Source organism: Amia ocellicauda, chromosome 1 (genome assembly GCF_036373705.1).
Source record: "Amia ocellicauda isolate fAmiCal2 chromosome 1, fAmiCal2.hap1, whole genome shotgun sequence".
Lineage (NCBI taxonomy): Eukaryota > Metazoa > Chordata > Actinopteri > Amiiformes > Amiidae > Amia > Amia ocellicauda.
The window spans coordinates 14,844,619-14,865,315 of NC_089850.1; the positions used below are offsets into that span (position 1 = coordinate 14,844,619).

The 20,697-nt window shown below is 39.2% G+C and overlaps 2 protein-coding genes across 2 annotated transcripts in view; one reads left to right on the plus strand and one right to left on the minus strand.

Moving 5' to 3' along the window:
• The first annotated feature begins 846 nt into the window (after nt 1-846).
• On the plus strand, nt 847-4,882 carry gja10b (gap junction protein alpha 10 b). Its single transcript, XM_066691951.1, has 3 exons — nt 847-1,206; nt 1,470-2,983; nt 3,798-4,882. Exons 2-3 carry the CDS (start codon nt 1,493-1,495, stop codon nt 3,834-3,836), a joined length of 1,530 nt encoding a protein of 509 aa, XP_066548048.1. The 5' UTR covers nt 847-1,206; nt 1,470-1,492; the 3' UTR covers nt 3,837-4,882.
• Nucleotides 4,883-5,346: 464 nt separating this feature from the next.
• bach2b (BACH transcriptional regulator 2b) overlaps nt 5,347-20,697 on the minus strand; it is a 94,834-nt gene continuing 79,483 nt past the window's right edge. Inside the window, exons 3-5 of the mRNA XM_066691831.1 lie at nt 18,262-19,824; nt 12,062-12,268; nt 5,347-11,026 (exon numbers count right to left, since the gene is read on the minus strand). Coding sequence (XP_066547928.1) covers nt 10,496-11,026; nt 12,062-12,268; nt 18,262-19,824 — 2,301 coding nt within the window. The 3' untranslated portion in view covers nt 5,347-10,495. The remainder of the gene's footprint in view (nt 11,027-12,061; nt 12,269-18,261; nt 19,825-20,697) is intronic.

Here is a 20,697-nt window from a genome sequence, read left to right on the forward strand (position 1 = left end):
ATGGTGCAGGTGAATATTATAGTGTGAGCCATGGAAAATGTAAACTACAGTTATCTTTCATTTAACTCAGAGGTTAATGTACCCATTGATCATGATTCATAGTGGGTAGGAGATGATTGAGGTGTTAGATGAGTTCAAGAATAATAGATTTTTGTATCTAATACTTTGTGGAAACAAATCTAGTATGTTCTGAGTTTTAATGTAAAAGAAATGGTACAACATGATGCATTTATTCCTCTGTAATTCTAAAATATCTTCATATTACTCCAGTATGCCAGTTGCCTATATTTAAAAATGATTCTGATCTTTAAAAATAGAAAACTTCTATGTTGAAATTGTTTTATTTCTGTTAGAGGCGGGAGTCCATATTGTGTAAACATATTTAGAGGTGACTTGACTCCTGCCTGTTTTCTGAGACGGATGGATATTAAGTGTTTGATATCTTCGGTTAGGTGACATGCCTTCCAAACAACCCATAAAGCACTGCAGTCATTTGAGGGGGACAAGTACATCTAAGGTTCTGTATTAAACAGGTTTGTATTTGGGGGGCGGTTTCATTCATATGAGTGCCCGATAAGGAGCGGCCTTAAAATAGAACGCCATGCAGTTGACTATGAAATCGGACATGACTCATTGATCCCTGTGTCTGGCTGTGCAGTGCAGTATGGATTAGGCATTAGATTAATCAAAAGTCTGTAGGGGCTGTATATATTTATGTAATTCTGCCGGTTTTGGAAAGTAAATATTTTGCTGTGTTCCGTGTTTTTGTGGAGGTCTGCTATGAAATCTGCAGTGAAAGCCCATGGAAATGCAAGGAAAACACGCTCAATTTGGACACCTTCAATAATGTTTTATTGATGGCACCAATAAGTACGCATTACGCCCGGGGGCTAGCAGCATTGTTTTTAACAGCTATGTGGTGCGCTTTGCTACAATTGCTGGTAAATCTTGCTTGGAGGCATTGTCCAGTCAACTAAATATTGATTTCTATATATTCTGAATTCTGCTTCCCAGGAGCAATGAGAAGCATTTGGTACAGCGATGTGCAGAACAGAGATCTCTGCTGGGAGTTTGGTGGGTAAAATAAAGGCTTAAACTGTGACATGACATTTTACACAGAAAATGCTGTTTTTCTTTTCGTGCATCATGGTGACTTGCTTATTCTGGGATAATCTGGGAAAAGAGATCTACACAACATTTTGAAATGTAAGAATGTCTCTTGGTCATATTTAAATGTATGTACAGTTTGATTTATCTATTGAAAATGACAGACTGTGACACTTTTTTACCTAGGCTACTAAAACAGAGTACTTGAAAACACAAACATGCTTAATCACTAAGGCAGCACACAGTTTCTATTAAATTATACTTTGTATGTTTTTCATTCGTAATTAATCTATATGTTTTAACATTGTACAATGTATTTCTTCTGGTTACTGACATGACAGGCTGTCCTGATTCTTTTGCAGTGTAAGGAAATGTGGCACTGAAAATGGGGGACTGGAACTTGCTCGGGAGTATCTTGGAAGAGGTCCACATTCACTCTACTATCGTGGGGAAAATCTGGCTCACCATCCTGTTCATTTTCCGCATGCTGGTTCTTGGAGTAGCAGCTGAAGATGTCTGGGATGACGAGCAAAGCGAGTTCATCTGCAACACAGACCAACCTGGGTGCAAGACAGTCTGCTACGACAAGGCTTTCCCCATTTCCTTGATCCGCTATTGGGTGCTGCAGATCATTTTCGTCTCTTCCCCATCTCTGGTGTACATGGGGCATGCGCTTTACCGGCTGAGGGCTCTGGAGAAGGAAAGGCAGAAGAAGAAATCCCATCTGAGGGCTGAACTGGAGGAAATTGAACCTCTCCTGGAAGAGCACAAGAGGCTGGAGAGGGAGCTGAGAAAGTTGGAAGAACAGAAGAAGGTCAACAAGGCTCCACTGCGGGGCTCTTTATTACGGACATATGTTTTCCATATCTTAACCAGGTCAGTGGTGGAAGTTGGTTTCATGGTGGGGCAGTACATCTTGTATGGAATTCAGTTGGATCCGTTGTATAAATGCGAAAGGATGCCGTGCCCAAACATCGTGGACTGTTTTGTTTCCAGGCCGACTGAAAAAACTGTTTTCATGGTCTTTATGTTTTGCATCGCCTGCGTCTCGTTGTCCTTGAACCTCCTTGAAATCTCCCACTTGGGAGTTAAAAAAATCAAACAGAGCCTGTCCGGTAGCAACAGAAAACAGGGCATGGATGAAGACAGTGTGTGCAAATCCAAGAAGAACTCCATGGTCCAGCAAGTCTGCATCCTATCGAACTCTTCACCGCACAAAATCCTCCCATTGACTCAGACGACCTATAAAATCCTGCCAGAGGGGCAGATGGACCCCCTTCCCGTTTACATGCCTTCTGCTGGGTTTAAGACGTTCCAGGGACCCGGTGACACCAATGACGATGCTCTGAGACACAGCCATAACATTGGGGGCCACTATCAGTCTGACATGCCCAATCAGAATCATCAACAGCCGAGTCAAGGGGAGCTCCATGCCCAGCGGCCAGAGAAGCGGTCGGAGCTGCGCAACACTTTCGAAAACCGCGATCATTCGTGCAGCAGCGATGATTCCACCAGTAGACCCCATCATAATAACAAAAACAACAACTACTCAAAGCCTGGCGCCCTCCCTCCTAAGGCTGCATTCCAGTCCAGCCAAATGGAAATCCCAGCCGCGGTGCGCAACGCTCTTCGCAAGCAGAGCCGGGTGAGCTGCTGCAAAGACTACAGCGAGGACCGCAGCGACTCTCCAGACAGTGGCCACTACCCCTCCACCAGGAAGGCTAGCTTCATGTCCAGGGTGGTGTCTGAGAGCAAACTAGCCAGTCGATCTGCAAGTCCAGATTCGAGGAGCGGCTCTGGGTCAGAATCCAAACGCCTGGGGAACGGAGAAAGCCCCCCAATGACCCCTCCTCCATCTGGAAGGAGAATGTCAATGGCAAGTAGAGCCAAAAGACGAGCACCTTCTGATCTCATCATATAGGACATACATGGTGTAAAAGCTTAAAAAAACAACAGCAGCAACAACAACAGCCACTTAGACATCAGTTAAGCAGTCTGGTAATTGTTTTGGAGCTAGATTTCTGTTTGAATGTTCAAAAATGTTAAAAATACAGGTGATCTTCATTCACCAGCCCAAACATGTTTCTTGGAACCTAAAAAAAGGAATAATTCAAACACGGCACTCACATAAACAGTAATATTTATTGTAAGTTAAGCCTTTACTTTTAAAGTTTGCAAGAACGTTATATAAGGGACAAATATAACTAACTTATTGAGAGAAATTCCTAAATGTCAGTCAGTAAAACGAAAACAGTAATACCTGATAACTTTACCATTACCACTACTACTACTATATCAATGTATGCAGTGTAAAATCCTCTGTCTATTTTACGTTTTTGTGAGCAGCACTTCATTATTAAGAATACAAATATAAAGAGAAATATATCTTTTTGTATTATAGTAATTCAGTTCTACATGTGTGAATTAGTCATCAGAATTAGATGAAAAATGAAAAAGTTCTATCAGGTTAGATCATGGACAATAGATCATATCTTGGGAAAATAACTGCTATGTATAAATATATACTATCATGTTAGTTTTATAGCATATGCAGTAAACCCTTGTACTTCCTTTATGTAAAGTTTCATATTACAACATTCAACTAAATGAAGTAAATGTGAAGGGGAATGTAAGAGGAACTATTATGTATATTTAATAAACAATCTCCCTTTTGTTTTTTGATTTTTCAGAGTATGATCCTGGAGCTTTCTTCAATCATGAAGAAATGAAAAATGGGGGGGAGGTAATATCCAAAGACATAACATAAGATTAGAGGTGCCAAAGAAGTCTCGTCTGGAGCGCACCTTTAAACACCTTGCTCTGCTTACATTTCCAGTTACTACATCATATTCGCTTTTTGCTGGCAGTAAAAGAAAGAGCTGTACTGTGGAGAAAAAAAATTGGAAAGCATATTTACTACTAATAATGGCTGTTTTTTATAAATTAGTTTTTTTTTCTCTTACATAGTATTATTTAAATGCACTTTAAAATGACTACCTTTGTTGTAATAAAGTTGTTTGGATTGCATTTCTGATAGTCTTTTACCCTTGAGGGGCCGGTGGGGTGGGTTTGGGTATCAGATATAAGATGCTGGGATCACTACTCTTCACACAAGTAAAAAATGCCTTTGTTTTTAGTTTTTTTTTTTTGGTCACAGGAAGGAATTAGAAGTAGAAAAAAAAATACAAAAAGACAAACTATACAGTTTTTATTTTTGTTAATGGACATATTAATAGATTTTGTGCCTGCAGTTTATTACCTCAGAAAACATTTGTGATGAGTCTGTATTGAAGAACAGTTTGAGAGACAGATAGGGACAGGCTGGGAACAGTGCAGGTAATTCCTGAAGACTACAGTAATAAGATGTGCAGTATTTGTAATAAAGTTTATTGTCAAAGATTTATAATGAGGTTTAAGGGCTTTTGAAATGTTAACTTTTTTTGTTTTGCTTTTGAAACAATCTGCATTTGGATGTGACGTCTCTTAGATCAGTCATACAGCAGATGCACGTTTATTATGGGGTGGATTTTTTTCGTTCTAATTAATCTTCAAATGATTATGAGGGCTAAATTGATTTCCTTCAGAAAAGGACTGAAAAAGGGAAATCTCTCATGAAATGCATAAATGTCTCTTATAACACCGAACACTTAGATATGAATACATGGAAATGTTATTTTCCAAATTTTGAGGTAACTGACAACACCTTCAAGTGTTGAAATAATAGATTTTTTTTAATGATAAAACATGAATGTCCATTCAATTACATCAATTTATACAATTTATTTTCTCTTTCTAAAGTATATAGTATGTGTAACTTGAACAGCTGTGCATGGATTAGTTACCCATAATTCAGTTGAAGATGTAATTAAAGTACATATTCTGAAATATCTACAGTAACTACAGTATCTTCTTTGAAATTGTGTGGTACACTGATCATTTAACACCATAACAAGTGTCCTGGGTGTCAAAGTGGACTTTGTTGCCATCCAGCTAATGTGCAAATATGTGCCAACATTTAATGTGTCTCAGGTGTTTATTAGACACTGAATGACTCTATACAGTTTCCTTTACCAGCTTCAGGAGTCTTTATATAAGACCTATAAAATGCCTATTTGTTTTTTTGTTAATAGATGGTAACCTATGTAATTCCAGGAATTTTTGAAAATCAATGGCAAACACTCAATTGTGCTGGTGCCGGGCACAACAGAGACTATGAAAACAAATCTAGAAACAAACATATTATACATGATATGTTCTTTATTTCATTAACAGAAATGGTGTCTAGACAAAAGAAATCAGTAATTTTATAACACTAGCAATTCAAATGAATGAAAAGGGGATTTTTTTTTTTTTTTTGCACAATACTGTATTTACAATGGGTAAAGGAGGTCATTAAATTCATTAGGGTCATGTAGCATTTTAAAATAAAAAGGTAAAAATTCTTAGTAACAGAATAAGCAAATAACAGCTATCTCAAATTGACGATATTAACACAAAAACACAATCCTATATATAAAAAAAAAAATAAAAAAAATCAAACAGGAAAAAACTGAAACAAATAAAACCTGGAGACTACAAGCTTAAGAACCAGTACATTAAAAAATGATGCACCAAATCTACTAATACAATTATCCCATAGAATCTGTGTAAAAAGCATGTAGAAAAACACCTGATGCAGTTTGTTGATACAGTCATTGACCAGTTATGAGAGGTATGAAGGATTTTACAGGTAGATAAGTGTGAGAAAGTCCATACTGTTGACTTGGGGAAGGGGGTGTGGACCCCTGCATACACTCACTTCACTCTGGTGTGAATATGGCCTCTGGAAATTGTAAGGCAGAAATTGGAGGTGCACTTGTATCCATATCATTCTGAAACAAACTGTCTGATGTACAGACGAGCTCTCAAACGCATAGTAAGTACCGGGCTTTGTCATTTAACATATGAGACTATCAATAAGTTCTGGCAATTTTATGTACATGGCAAATTCCTCAAAACAAGAATCTAACACATTTTGTAAACATTTTGTGTGGCGTTTGTATGTTTAGCTTTTTTTTGTTCCTTTAAATGAATCTCAGACTTTGTATTTGGTGAGGATACCAGTGATTATAAAGTTTAGCAAATTTTGTATTCACGTTGTATTCACTATGAAACAGTACTGTCTCTAGAAAACCAGTGTTAAAATGATTGGGATAAGCAGCACAGGATAACAGGACACTCAAATCTAGCAAACAATAACATCATGTCTGTAAATCAGTAAAACTGGCTTTTCAACTCAAACCTTTACATTATAAAACAAGACTGGAAAATCTCGAAATCAGCCCATCGTATGCAGCATAGACAATAAATTATTGGATCACCGCGCCACTCTGAGATGTTATTTGGTTCTTAGAAGATATGGAGAAGTCTGTCTGCTGTTCTATAAATTAGACCCAGTCTTCCAGGCTCATTTTGCAGTGTTGATGTAGCCCTTATTGGGATTTCTTCTATTTGTGCAAATCTAATTTCGCAGCTTTTATTTCGGGTAAGAAATCAGTTTTGATTATGCAATTTGAGGGTTGGGGCAGCCTATGTGTGAAAATGAGATGACCTACTAGAGGAAGTACAAAAGAACTGTTCCAGAACCATGCATGGATGAAGAAAAATCTTATACTTATGGCACCCTGAGACAATATACAAGAGCATCTGCACTACACAGATTAATACTGGCTATAAAACCAGCCGCATCTATATATGATTGAGGTGACAGCACAAGCTTAATATTAAGGGAAACCAGTAGGTCTTAGGACCAGTGAATCAACCCTTTCTTTTCCCAGTTGCGTAGACATCAGATTGTGCCACCGTGCTACAAACAGTAGAATACTCTTGAGCTCTACCTGATAGCAGTGATAAATAACAATCCAGTTCTAAACAGTTTGTCTGCCAGGCTGCTAAAGGACAGAAAGGAGTCGCTGTGAAATGGGAAAAGGATGATCTACTTTGAGATGATTTCAGCCCACATGCTACCACTCTTCCACCAGCTCTCCATTTCTCTGGGTGCGATTTCAGAGAATCACAGCAGTGGAAAGTATATTGAGAAAGACCAGATACAATATGGAAAGTGCTATGCAATCCTATCCCAATAACAACAACAGTAAGAACAGAATAATAACAAAATAAAAAAAAACAACAACGTATAGCTTATAATTTTCTATGCAGGGACCTTCAAAGTCTTCTGAAAATCATGGTCATGTAAAAGGTAGATAGTTCTCAACGTGTGCTTTTCTACCAGTAGGTTATGTCTAAAATGCTTTCCATATTATCTGAAGAATAACTAAGAAAAAGCAAAATGATAGGGATGACCTGCATATATGTGTACTGCCATTTAACTCACCCTTTCATTTCTAGTCTCCCTTTTATTACCTGATAACATTTTTTTTAATTGCAACAGTATAGCGATAGCATATGCGCAACATCAACCGAAAAAAAAAAAAAAAAAAAAAAAACTAACAATCATACAGAATTATAACAATAACTGTAATTAGCTTCAAATCCAGAATATTACGAAGACACAACCTATATGAGCAGTGGTTCAGAAAAGTTCACATTTCCTTTTTGCGGAAACTTAACCAGTGTCATCTGGTGTTTACCACTGCCAGATTCACATACGTTATAGCTGCAGTAAAAAATAGGAGTTATTGTGGTTCAACAACCGTTGGAATGAGGTCAACATCAACAATTGAGATTTGTTTTTTTAAAACAGAATGGAGTCTTTCAGTTTCTTTTTTTTTTCTATTTTTTTTGCAGAATTATGTAAAAGGGTGACACGTTGTTCTTCAATACCACCATAATCTGGATGACATTCATTTATCTATCTTTCTATATATATATATGTATATCCATATATAGATATATATAGGTCATGTATTTATATATAATCATCATTATTTTTCAAATCTTTAAACCAGATTTATCTTTTTATAATCAAACTATAGGTATAAAGCTTTGTTTTTGTTTTTTGTTTTTTTAAATAACATTTTATGGCTCTTAGTTCTGAAAAATGTATTTAGCTACAATCTGGCCACACAGGTTTTACAGGACTGAACGTTTCCAACAATTCCAGCTCATTTCCCAAAGCTATGTTTAAGTGAAAACTATAACAAGAACAAAAAACATATTTCTTGCTATAATTCTGCTTTTGAATTTAATAACTTTTAGAAAACAGGGAGAAATTAGTGCCCTGCTAACACTGTGTACTTCTATTTTTGTTTTAAATTTTAAACATTAAGATGAGAATATGATCAAATATCACTGCGCTGACAATGAATTCATTGAAAATCTGTGAACTAACACATAAGTAGGTTAAATATTTTCAATGTAGTCTAAAAAATGGATGAAATCGTGTTACAAATGTGATACTGGTAACAATAATACATCATTCCACATGATAGAAATGCATGTTCTCAACAAACTTTACATTTAGGGCAGGTGTTCAGTTTATGACCATTTCATGGCAATGTGTCCTTTTTAAAGGATAATCTACCTAAATCATTGATAAATGATACACTATCCAATTACACTCAACTTATTTGCTTCCTGCCTTCAAAACGTTTTTTTTTTTTTAATCTAACTTTTTCTTATACTGGAAATGTCCAATGCTTTTAAAATATTCCCAAATTAGTTTCCAGTTTATTTTACAGAAAGATAAAGCACAATAAATTCAGATAGATTTTAGTTCTTATTAATCATAACAATAAGAAAATTCAATATTATATTAAGTGCCAAATTAAGTGCTTTATTTTCAAATTGTCTAGGGTTTGTAGCGACAATACACCCTTTATGAAGTGCTAACTTGCGTTGCGAGTGCTTGGTGCATTTTGTAAACAAATAAACAAAACTAAAAAAAAAAAAAAAAAAAAAAAAGTGCCAAATATATTGACATGAAATACAAAAGTAAACAGGAAGAAAATAACATTATAGGGGAAAGCAAGTTTTCAAAATAGCATATCTTGAATTTTTTCGTTTCATCCTATAGCTTCCAATGATTTCCACTGTTTAGTGAAAATGGAAAAGATACAAACAAAATAACACTGAAAAATTTCACAAAGATGAGAGATCTGAAATCTCACCACATATTTATATTTTTTTAAAATACTGATTATCTAAAAAAAAAAAACACCTTTGAAACAAAACCCCTACACAAGCAGAGAACTGATTTCACATTTATAGAGGTGTCACCCGATCCTCACGATATTCCCCCTGCTTGTGACCACTGGTTAATAATACACCTTACTTAGACCTGTTTCCTGGTTAAGTGGTTAAGTCTTCTTGTTTTAACACCCAATTAACATGCAAGAGGCCATTATATGTTTAACAAGGCTGATAACCTGAGTTGGGGAATAGTTTACCATATGAAGAAAATTGCTAAGGACAGGAAACAGCTAAGAAATGACAGGAACAGTATCCTCCTGCAGAAGGTGCATGATGTAATTGCAGTGTGTATGAAACTTTACTGTAATCTTTACAGTAATCTTTACTGTACAATTTTCACTTTATTTTTTGTTATGACCAAAGTCACCATGCTCAAATGGTACTCCATGACAGTGCCACAAATATATACATCAAACCTTCTGCCAAACAAGCTTTTAAATATATATAATAAAAAAGTACAGAGAATGATATTGCTGATGTGTGGGGACCTAGCTATGTAACTGCTAATCAAACCCATTTCTTTCATTCTTTCTTCCTTTAACGCTGTAAAAGGCAGAAGAGGAATGTTTCAAATACAAACTTCTGTACAATACACATTAAGGGTTCCAGTATAGAAAAGCTAAAAATGAGCGATGCAGAAGAAATTTTTGCATATGAACGCATACAGTCTAGCTGCTGTAAAAACCTCTCAATGCACAGAAACTGTCTTATATTTTATGAACAAATATTGAACATTCAGAAGAATTCCTGAGTTTGAATTGCCGTGACAAGGGCCACTGAGAGAGAGAGAGAGAGGGAGGGAGAGGGAGAGGGAGAGAGAAAGAGAGAGAACAAAACAGAGCTGCTGTTAGGTCCATAGAGGTTTAAAATCTGAGATGTTGTCTGCCCATCCTTGTTGTGAATGAACTTTAATACATAAAAACAGCATTCCTACTGTTGAGATCCCTGCTGGAGCAAGGAATAGCACCATTATGAGAGTTATAATTCCCATTTGTTATGGTTAGAATAGAATACCTGGAGAACAGTATTGCTGCTGTTAAGACAACTGTAGTGTCAACCTTTTTCTTGTAAGAAAAAAAAAACAACAACCACAACAACAACAAATAGTTCTAAAGAACACTGGCAGAAGCTGACCAACCCAACACCCCCTAGGAAGAGGCGTTACAAAAAAGAATAAAAGAAAAAGGAAAGCCCATCATTACTGGGTACAGTCTTTTCTGGGCTGTTCGTCAGTTGTACATTTATCAGTCATTTCCTGGCAAAAATCCACCGTGACTGTCTGGTTGCACTGTTCAAACGGGGCCCCTGCCTCAAGATAAGTGCTAGGGTCGTGCTCTCCTATCGTGACCCCTGCTAAGCTTTGGGCCCCATTGCCCGGCACCCACTGCGCTCCCAGCTGAGCCGCGCCGGGGTCAGTGCAGCACTGCATGCTTTCCCCGGCACACAGAGACTTGAAGTTTTGTTCCGTCCCAGCTGGCGTGGCGGAGGAGGAGGAGGAGGAAGAGGAGGAGGTGAGGTTGATGCTGGTGGTGGTGTTGGAGGCGGCAGTGGCAGCTTGATCCACAGGCCGGAGGACAGGACAGTACCTGTGCAGGGACTGGATCTGCTCTGGGCTGAGCTGAACATCCCGGCACACCTCCTGGGACAGACAGGAGAAGTTCTCCCACAGTTCCCCCATGCAGGCCTTCAGCTGGTTCCTCTCGGTCAGCAGTTTCTCCTTCTCGCAGACCTGCCGGTTGAAGAGAGAGGCAAGAGTTAGAGAACATGGGCAGGACAAACGAACGGCACCGACGCCTTACTCCGACGGGAGCCGCCGACAGATTCATTAATGACAAGATAATCACAGACCTTTTATTAGGTATCTGAATATGAGCCGTGACAGGTTTTAACCACAGAAGATTAAGGGTTTGCACGATTCCTACTAATCATCAACTAACTGATCACTTATTTGGAGGATTCTGAAGATTCTTCTTGCCCATTAGTGAGCAGAAGTACGGCATACTCTTAAACACAGGAAAATCAAACTCTGTGGAAATGAAAGTCAATCCAAACTGCAGGGGCTCCATCAATAAACTAAAACCTAAGAAACAAGATTGATTGAAATTGTTAATAAAATCATATTATATACAAAAAGATACAGATAGATATATACACAGGCGGATAAAGATATAGATGAACAAAACTGCATCAAAACTAAATGTGTGGAAATATATGAAAAAATAAGGTAATTTTTAGTGGTGTTTCTGCATCAATAATGCCAAATATCGAAGGCCGAGGCAAGGCTTCCACAGTTGTGTCCTGTCACGGAAACATCTTGCATCCCCACGCAGGCCTCGCCCCCGCCGCTGCCGTGGAAGGAAACCCGTGGGCGCGCTGTGGGGGAGATGGGTGGCTTTCACAGCTCGGCGTCGGTTAGACCTGACGCTTAGAAATGCTGCACTGTTGACCTAAATAAGACGCTCGCTGCGGAGTTCTCTGGCTAAAGATCAGCTGTAACTGTGTAGGATCTCCTTCCATCTCGACAGCCCACCACGGAAGCTTTCATAAACTGTGACAAAACTGGAAGTTCAGGATGTCATTTCAGACCGTCTCAGACGTTCAGAAAGCAGTCCTGGGCCTGAAACCAACTCAGGAGAGAGAGAAATCAGTGCTACAGCAACTGCGAGAACTAATGCTCACTTTGTGGGTGGAGACTGAGATATATGTTCTACTTTATATATGCATTTATAAATGTGTATGCCTGTGTGTGTGTTGTCATGCGTACCAGTTTGCGAATCTCACACTCCAGGTTCTGAATGCAGTCCAGTTTCCGTTTGCGACAGCGCTGCGCGGCAATGCGGTTCTTGCTCCTTCGCCGCACATCGTGAATAAACTCTAGTTGCTCTGAGGTTAGTTTGTGCATTTTAATCATCATTTGGAAGTCATTCCGTGGAAGATCTGTGATTTGATCGACAGGGAAAGGAAGTTTGACCTGAAAGGAAATAAAAACAGATTGAGGCATTCATATATTTTGTCTTTATTCATGAAGTGTGTAGTCCATACAATGTCAGAAAAAAAGACTAATATCGTACAATTAAATATAATAAACAGTTGTAACATTATACTACTCAGAGGCTCAAGTCTGAGTTTTCCTCACAATCACAGCAGTACAAGTAATGACACAAATACAGTTGTGTAATATCTCCCACTGCCACAAGATGGCATCATCACTATACTGGAAAACACATGAGACTGACTGCAAGCAGAAGATGAGACTTGCACCTCAACAATAGCTTCAGCATTTGAACTAGGACAAATCCACTTACACAACAGTTTGGGAAATCAAAACAAACAATGACCTAAGACTCTCCTCTTTTCCTTATGGAATATTTCCACCGGCACGGAAGAAACTGCAAACATACCAGCACCTGCCCCTAACTAATACTCGGAAATCAAATAGCATGCCACATTTAATTAAGCCAGCACAGTCTCACTAGCTGCCCTATTTAATATAACATGTCACTTGATTACTCCGGGGCATGTATATGGAAATAATTTGTGTCAACCAGTTTTCAGGGAGAAGACAGAACATGTAGAAGAGAAGGAGATCTGCTGTCACTCCACTGGGAACCAAAGCTCAGTCCAGGTTTTGGGAACTGTATTACTCACTATACTGTGACAGCCCTGTCAAGAGCTGTAATTGCCAAGTAAGTCATGCACCACATTAGAAAAACCTATCTGCAAAAAACAAAAGAAGGGAGTAATAATAATAATAATAATAATAATAATAATAATAATAATAATAATAATAATAATAATAATAATCCAGGACTGATTTGTTTGCTGTCCACATTAATTAAATATTATGTGAAAATGGAAAAACTATATATTTTAGCCAATTATTTTTAGAAGCTATAACATGCCAATCTAACTAGAATTTTGTAAAAACAATGCCCCCCGTTTTCTTAATGATAAGGTAGAAGTATCTTTAAGAAGGAGCCAGGAGACAGGTAACAAAGGACAATGGAAGATGGTCCAGGAATGTGCTATGGAGGCTGCGATGAGCAGAACACTTGGACAGGCACTACTTGCTGAACTGGAGCTGCTGTCATCCCCGGAGAGAATAAACCCCCCAAACTACATCCGTCATCACAGCCAGAGCAAATATTTTACAGCGTGGAGAAGAGGGGAGCTAGGCGATCTCCTTTATTATTACCAACTAGGCAAGTACACAATTAACAAATGCACAAAATAAATGACTCTGACTGTCTCTCCCGGTGACATCACACCAAAAATGTTTTGGGAGGCAGTTATCTCAATATCGGGAGATCATTTATCCCAGGAGTTCAAGATTTCAAACTTGCTATCTCGAGATCTCAAGATGGTGGCTTGTAATACACAGATATCGAGTGTTATCACCTGATGACGAGATAACAGAATGGTAATATTGAGATCCTGAAACAAAATGATCTTGTGCTCACAAAATAGCTTTTTTAAAACTTGTATTTGGGCATGGCTTCAGAGAGATGTTCTTCTCTAATTGTGGGGTGTTAGACATAGTTCTGGAGGCAAACGTATCAATCAGACGAGACAGAAAAGGGGTAATGTTATAGTACTTCATGCTACACTGGGTGATGTATTGGCATGTCTTTTATTTGGGTCTTAACTGAATACACAGGACATACGACTTGAGACCAGCCAGTCCCAGTACAGCCTCTTCACTAAGGTTTCAGTACCAAGCTAAAGATACCGCACACTCTCCTTCAAGTCATTTAAAATCCAATGCCCTCTAATGCAACAAGGTCGATTGGAAACAGAAAAACAAACCATGCATTTCAATTTAAGCTTGAACATTTGAGAGTTTTTTTTCCAAACGTTTGACCTTGGATATTGAAAGATATTGGTGCTTTCAGATATTTTCCAAAAAGGAAAGCTCATGGAAGACATGGCTAAGAATTAAACACCCCCTAAAAATACATGCCACCTTCCTGCTCTATAATTCCTTCACAGACGAATAGTTAATCTTCATCCACTGACTGCAGCAAACTGCATCCCTGCATAATGGCTGCACGGCCCTATTGATTTGATGATGTAACACCCCAGAATGTCTCCCCTATTCTAAAGCAGAATGAGACCGCTGTTTAATTGCATGGTCCAAATCAAAAAGAGAAGTGGAAGGACCAAATTCGGATCAGAACGTATTTTTACAGCAGGAACTTTAGCCGTTCCCTGTTTGCCAGACACTCAGACACAAGCCCCAGGTGTGATTCAGCAAATTAATATGTTCAAGTTTCATTCATTTAGAAGCAGCCTGCAGTTAACAAGCACAGCTGGTTTGTAATTCACAGGGATAGGGCCCAGATCAAAGGTTTTAATTAGTGAAAATCAACAGCAGCCTTTGTCTCACAATTTACGACATGAGAGAGGCCTGCAGTGCTTTTTTCTGATTAATACTGCAATCCGTGTGTGAGGCCTACTATTAAAGCATGAAAAAAAAAAAGAAATTACTGAAATCCACGATGCCTTTACATAAGATATGAAAAGGCTGAAAGTAGCAGTGGGGATGGATTAGACTTGTTTTATTCAGGTTCATTTACTGTCCATTTGGAAGGCTATAAGAGGCCGCCTCAAGCAAAATTATCAAATCTTTAAATTAGCGTGTTCATGTGCCAAATGCTTTTAACTCCTGTGGGTGTGAGGCTGTGTAAATAGTCCACACTACAAAAAAAAAAAAATCTTCAAGAAAATTATATCAAAATCATCATCATTATCATTATCATCTTTCTCCTTTGGTGATTCGCTGCTGGAAGATGTTCTCCCCTCATAACTGTTTATATAAACATTAGTACACACTGTAAAATTACATTCAAGATGGATTCATGAAGTAAAGAACACAATAAACTTCCGATTTCCAAAGACTTCTGCTGCTGGGGAAAATTCTTTCTTCCAGGTTTGACCTTGTAAGGTTCTTTTCAGCTGTGAAGAAACACCTATATTTAGTAACCCCACTAGGAAAACTAGTCCAGTAATAAGGTTAAGATGACAAAGTGAGCTTCCAGCAACAATCATAAATTCAAACTCTCCTGGCCTGTTTCTTGCGGTTTCTTTTATTTTTGTCTGTGCATCTGCTCGTCATTTTAAAAGGGAATATAAGAAAATACAGGGTTAGGTCAGCTGTTGAACACTGTTCGACATCAAGCACAGCACTGCAGGTGAAAATGAAACAGGTTTGCGTGTGACTATGGAGTATCCCAACTAGGCCAGCAGAACCTAGAGTTGGAATATATATCATTAGGATCAAGTTGTTCAACTGCAACACTCTGGCTCCTAAGCAATGCTGTGATGTGAGACTATTGCGTGTGGTGTGTCAGCACACTCGAATCAGCCCTACGCACCACAGGGAAACAATCTGGGTTGTGTACACAGACACACAGACACCGCCAGTGACCTCAGTGACTCAGTGATGTGGACCTGTTTGAGCATTGCTGATTAATGGTACAAAGCCTATTTGATTTAGCTCTCATACCCTTTAAAATGTAAACACAAACTAAGCCCTGCACATGGTAATTGGCTGACAAACTGCTGCTGTTTAGCATCTGGGTATTTCAGCTCAGACCTTTGCAGCTTACCGGCGAACATCCAGGTTTGGCAAAGTGAAAAGCACGACTCTCATTACGTTTGAATGTGCCCACATCATTATAATTATTATTAAACGTCTCTATAATGAATGGAAATCAAACCGTGAATAGAAAACAGACAAACACAGACCCTAAAAAGCAACTACAATTAGAATACTAAAATGATTTCATGTGGTTTTCAGGTTTTACCAAAAGAGCTTCTGCCTAATAATATTTAGACCACAATTGATCATATCGAGAGTACTGAATGCATACAGAGATAGTGACGGAGCGGAACTGGTGTTTCGGGCATTTTATTTCCTGTGTGAGTAACACGTTCACTCTCAAGTGAATAGCTGGCATTTTACCAAATAATACCATGTAGCCAACATACGCAAGGAAGGACGCGAAGGCTGTAGCGCCATTTACATGAGCGTCATTTTACTTTTGCAAATTGCCCCTTGCACGTCATACTGAGAGATATTAAAATTCCCCATGTAGTGTTATGAGAAAAATATTAGAATACAGCTCACACACTTGGTGACAACTGGACTGGAATGGGACATCTTGGCACAAGTCCTACCTAACACCATTTGGGAAAGTTGAAAACTACAGGCTTATCACAGGTTTATATTGTTTTAGGGTTACTTAAAAGCATCCTAGTTAAAAAGTGGTACCTGGTATCACTAAAATCAATCAATAAATACAAATAAAACAGGTATCTCTCATTTTGTTACACATGTTTTCAAATACTCTGTTACTGTACTCTAACTGTGGGCACCGAGCAGCTGAAAAACCCTGTGTGACCAGTTACACCTTGAATGACGATTGCCTTTCTGAGATAAGCCTCCAGTTTAACAACTTCCTTCCTTGGCAGAATTCATTGTTTCCAGTCTCACTTGTTTCTATTTTAAGGCAGGACTTTTACAGCAAGCCTGACATTTTATCTGCTTCTAGTGGCCCTGTAAACACCATTCCCAGGATTGTTTATTTGCACAGTCCACTCTGAAAACCCCCCGGAAAACACAAATGCGCAGTTTATTGATTAGGTTTTACTGAAAGCACTAGACTGCTATAATTACGATAGCACTTCACTTCCACTGTTATTAGGTTTAAAATCCACATTAAGGAGTCAGAATACTTTAGGTACTCAAACTACACTATATTCATAGAGAGCAAAGAGATCTGATTTATATATACATATATATTATAATTACTAATTAATTCAATCCAACAGAACAGACAAGGTTGATAGTTAAGCAGTACGAGTACAGAAATTAAACTGCACTACACCTATTTCTTCAACCTTAGTGCTGACCCACATTTATGTTAAATCAAAATCCTAGACCTCAAATCCAAAGTCAATTGGTCAATAAACAAGCGATAGCAGAAATGTAAGTGATATTAACATATTCTGAGGGAGTTCAGGTGTAGTTTGTGCAGGACAGTAGGATTTACAGATAGACAAATTATTTCCACAGTTCCAGAGACAACTGTGCTACAATGTTGTCATGTTTGTCAAACCAGCAAACAAGAACTGTTAAAAAGGATGATCACCATAGCAACATAGCAGTTTCCTTTATGAAAAAGAAGTTTCACTCAGCAATGTGCAATAATTATTCCTGGGCTGAGAATCTACTTCTCCATTGTGAATAATGCCACTTGATTTTCAAGGGGGTGTATCCCTTGTTATGTTTGCATCAATTGGCCATATAAAAATAGTTAGGCACTAATTAGTCAAGAAGCGGTCCTTTTTTTCTAGATTGAATGTTTCAACAAAAGGAAGCGCAATGATTGTCCAGATTTGTTTATAAGTTCAATCATGTCTATTTATAGATATTTAGGTTTTAAAGCGCATGTACCTTGTAATGTACCTTGAGAATAGTACAAATTAATTTAGTTATTTTACAAGGGGATGAAACTAGTCTGTTAAAAACTGTAACAAAATTTCTTGGATTTCCTGCAGGACAGAAACACAAGGAACATGGCTTCATGCCTTTACTTGAAGGTAATCAGGATTTTAATGTGTTACTGTGGACAGTCAGTTACTGATACATCCATGTAAGATGACCAGAAATAATGCTGGAAATCTAATGATGTTCAGTTCAGTATTTCAGTTTTGTTCTTATTATCTTAGGTTTCTTAAATATGTATATATCCACAGTGGAAATAAACAACATATCTGTTCTTGAAAACGAATGAATGAATGTGTAAAAAAGGAAATTTTACATATACATTCAATGGAACCATCTCTTTAAATATGCATACCTACATAGTAGTTACTTCTTTCAACTATAAAAACTATAAAATCTATATGGTGGGGTAAAAGAAGTAAAGGCAGCAGAAACATTTAGAAAAATAAACTTACCTCTGGCCCTCTTTCTTGGACATGGCAAGACTCGCTGTCTCCTTCTGAGAAAGACCCAGACTCGTCGCTGGAGTTGGTGCCATAAGACTGCTCGCATTTAATCTTGGGTCGGGCCTGGTTGTACATGGCATCCCCCACCATCCCCTGCTCTTGTTGTTCGACAGTCAGGCATCGCGTCACATTGGAACACGGAGAGGAGGAGAACTCGAACTGTGGTAAACTACAGGGGGAACCCCCACTCCCATCTTCAGCGTAGGAGTAGGAGGAGCAGGAACTTGAAGTCCTGGTCCTCGTTTCCGAGGGTGGAGAGCGGGGGCACACCTTGATTGGCACTGGGCAGCTGGTGTTAGGGCGTGACCTACACTGCAGCATGGGCTCTGAGGGCAGTCCACTGGGGGAGTAGGTCTGGGAACAGGGAAGGGACTGGCTAGCACCAGCCCACAGGCTCTTTGGCATGTGCTCTATGAGTTCTTTATCCAAAGAGTTCCCACCAGGGTAGGAATGCGCTGGAGTTCCCAGTCGGTCGCACGATCCTGAGGAAAAAATCACACTCCTGCGGTCGAGCTCTGACTCCTGTTTGCAGACCCCGTCACAAGAGGCGGTCTTTAACGATAATCCTACTTGGAAACCTTCAACCTCCTTAGGAGATGCTACAGGTAGCCCCAACTCCCCAGTAAAAGGCCCATAGTTCTTTTTGTGGTCACCCTGAGTTACTCCTTTATCTTGGGGACTGGCTATTCTGTTGGTAAAAAGTTGCTGTGATGTATTTGGCAGGCTCACCAGTTCAATACTCTTTTTCAAGAAGGACCTTAAACATGTGGGAGACTTGCTCTTAGGTCTGTCCACATACATGGGGCTGTGCTGCTTCCCATCCATCTCCATCTCTGTCATGCCGTCTTTCTCTTTCATGTCTTGCTCGTCTCCCGACAGGCACAGCGAGATGGTCTCGTCCTCTGTGCGCGGCTCGTTTTTGATCTGTCCCACCGCCAGCCTCCCCTGCCCAAGGGTGTCGCTGCTGTCGCTGCCGCCGATGGAGCTGCTTTCCTTGAATGTGCTTGGAAAACCTGAGGTACTGGTGTGTGAGGATGTGTCATTATTGTGCTTGGTGCAGGCCCACTGGTATTTCCTGTATTTTGGGCAGCGAGGAAGGTCGGACGCCCCTTGCTTATCAAAGTCTTGGCCATCCTGGAAACCACCGGGTACCGGCACGGCCAGCCTGTCATCATCCAGCAGCCTGGATGACTTGTTGAAGTCCAGGGCCTCTGCGCACATCCGAGCCCTAGGAGACGTGACCTTGGTAGTCTCTGACTGCATGCTCTCATCCTCGGCCTCCGAGTTGTCATCTTCCTGGGACTGCGGGTAGGGTGCCACTTTGCTGCACAGGAGCAGGCCGTCTTCCTCGCTCAGGAGCTGGGCTTCCAGGAAGCGAAAGCAGGAGTCCTCCAGGTTGTGCATGCGCAGGAACTCCGCACAGCGGATGACCTCTTGGATGTTTTCTCTGCTGAGTAACAGCTTAGCGGTGTAGGCAAACTGCAACAAAGGGCCGAATCCCCTGGCAGTGACCTGCAAAAAAACAGGGAAATTGCCAGCATTACCATCAGCAGTGCTATTGTTTCGAACCCTTCGAGTGTGGTGAGATAACCTGACAGGTCTAATGTCCATAAACAAACAGTGTAAAGTACCAGTTAATCTTTTATCAGGTCAGCAGAGAACATTCTGCAGGCGAGTAAATAAAACCTAATGCAGCACAGTGCTGGCAGGTTGAGCGCAATCTATTTTCAACATAATAACCATTGTGGCATTTCTCTTACTAACAGATTTGGACATTTTTAAATATTTGCAGTTCCTCCCTTCCTTTATCTGCAATAAAAACCCCATTCATGTTCTGGAACTGTTTGCTATCTCAGATTCTACGTCACTAAGAGGCATACAGTAAAATACTTCTGAAACCCTTCCTATTTCTTTCCAGAAAAGCTTCAGACATAAAACATCCTTTGTTGATTGTGACCAACAATATCGAGTTGTGTAATGGTGTGCCTTGATGGTGTTGACTGAAAATGTTATTTAACCTGGCGCATTCAGAACTGACAGCACCATAGCAAAATAATGATATCTCATTAGGAAAAAACACTAAGGTCTCACAGCGTTATGGGCATCATTGCATTGTGTCATTTCACAGTACATAAGCATGAATTACTGGTACTTACAAAGTGCAAGGAATGAAAGGAATAAGATATTTTAAATGTGGAAAGACAGTTCTGTATTCACTAATGTCTCTTTCTTTTGTTCAGTTAGAAGAGAATTTCTCTCTTTGTAATAATTTTCTAAGCCACACAGTGGCAACATTGCATGGAATCAATAGCAAAACCCTACTTGTAAAATGGAGATAAAAAAACAAAACAAACAGACAAAACCACAGTCTTCTGTTTGTAGTTT

Coding starts and splice junctions, on each gene's coding strand:
- gja10b (XM_066691951.1), top strand. CDS start 1,493: ATGGGGGACTGGAACTTGCTCGGGAGTATCTTGGAAGAGGTCCACATT. Junction 2,984..3,797: donor CTGGAAGGAGAATGTCAATG/GCAAGTAGAGCC, acceptor TTGATTTTTCAG/AGTATGATCCTGGAGCTTTC.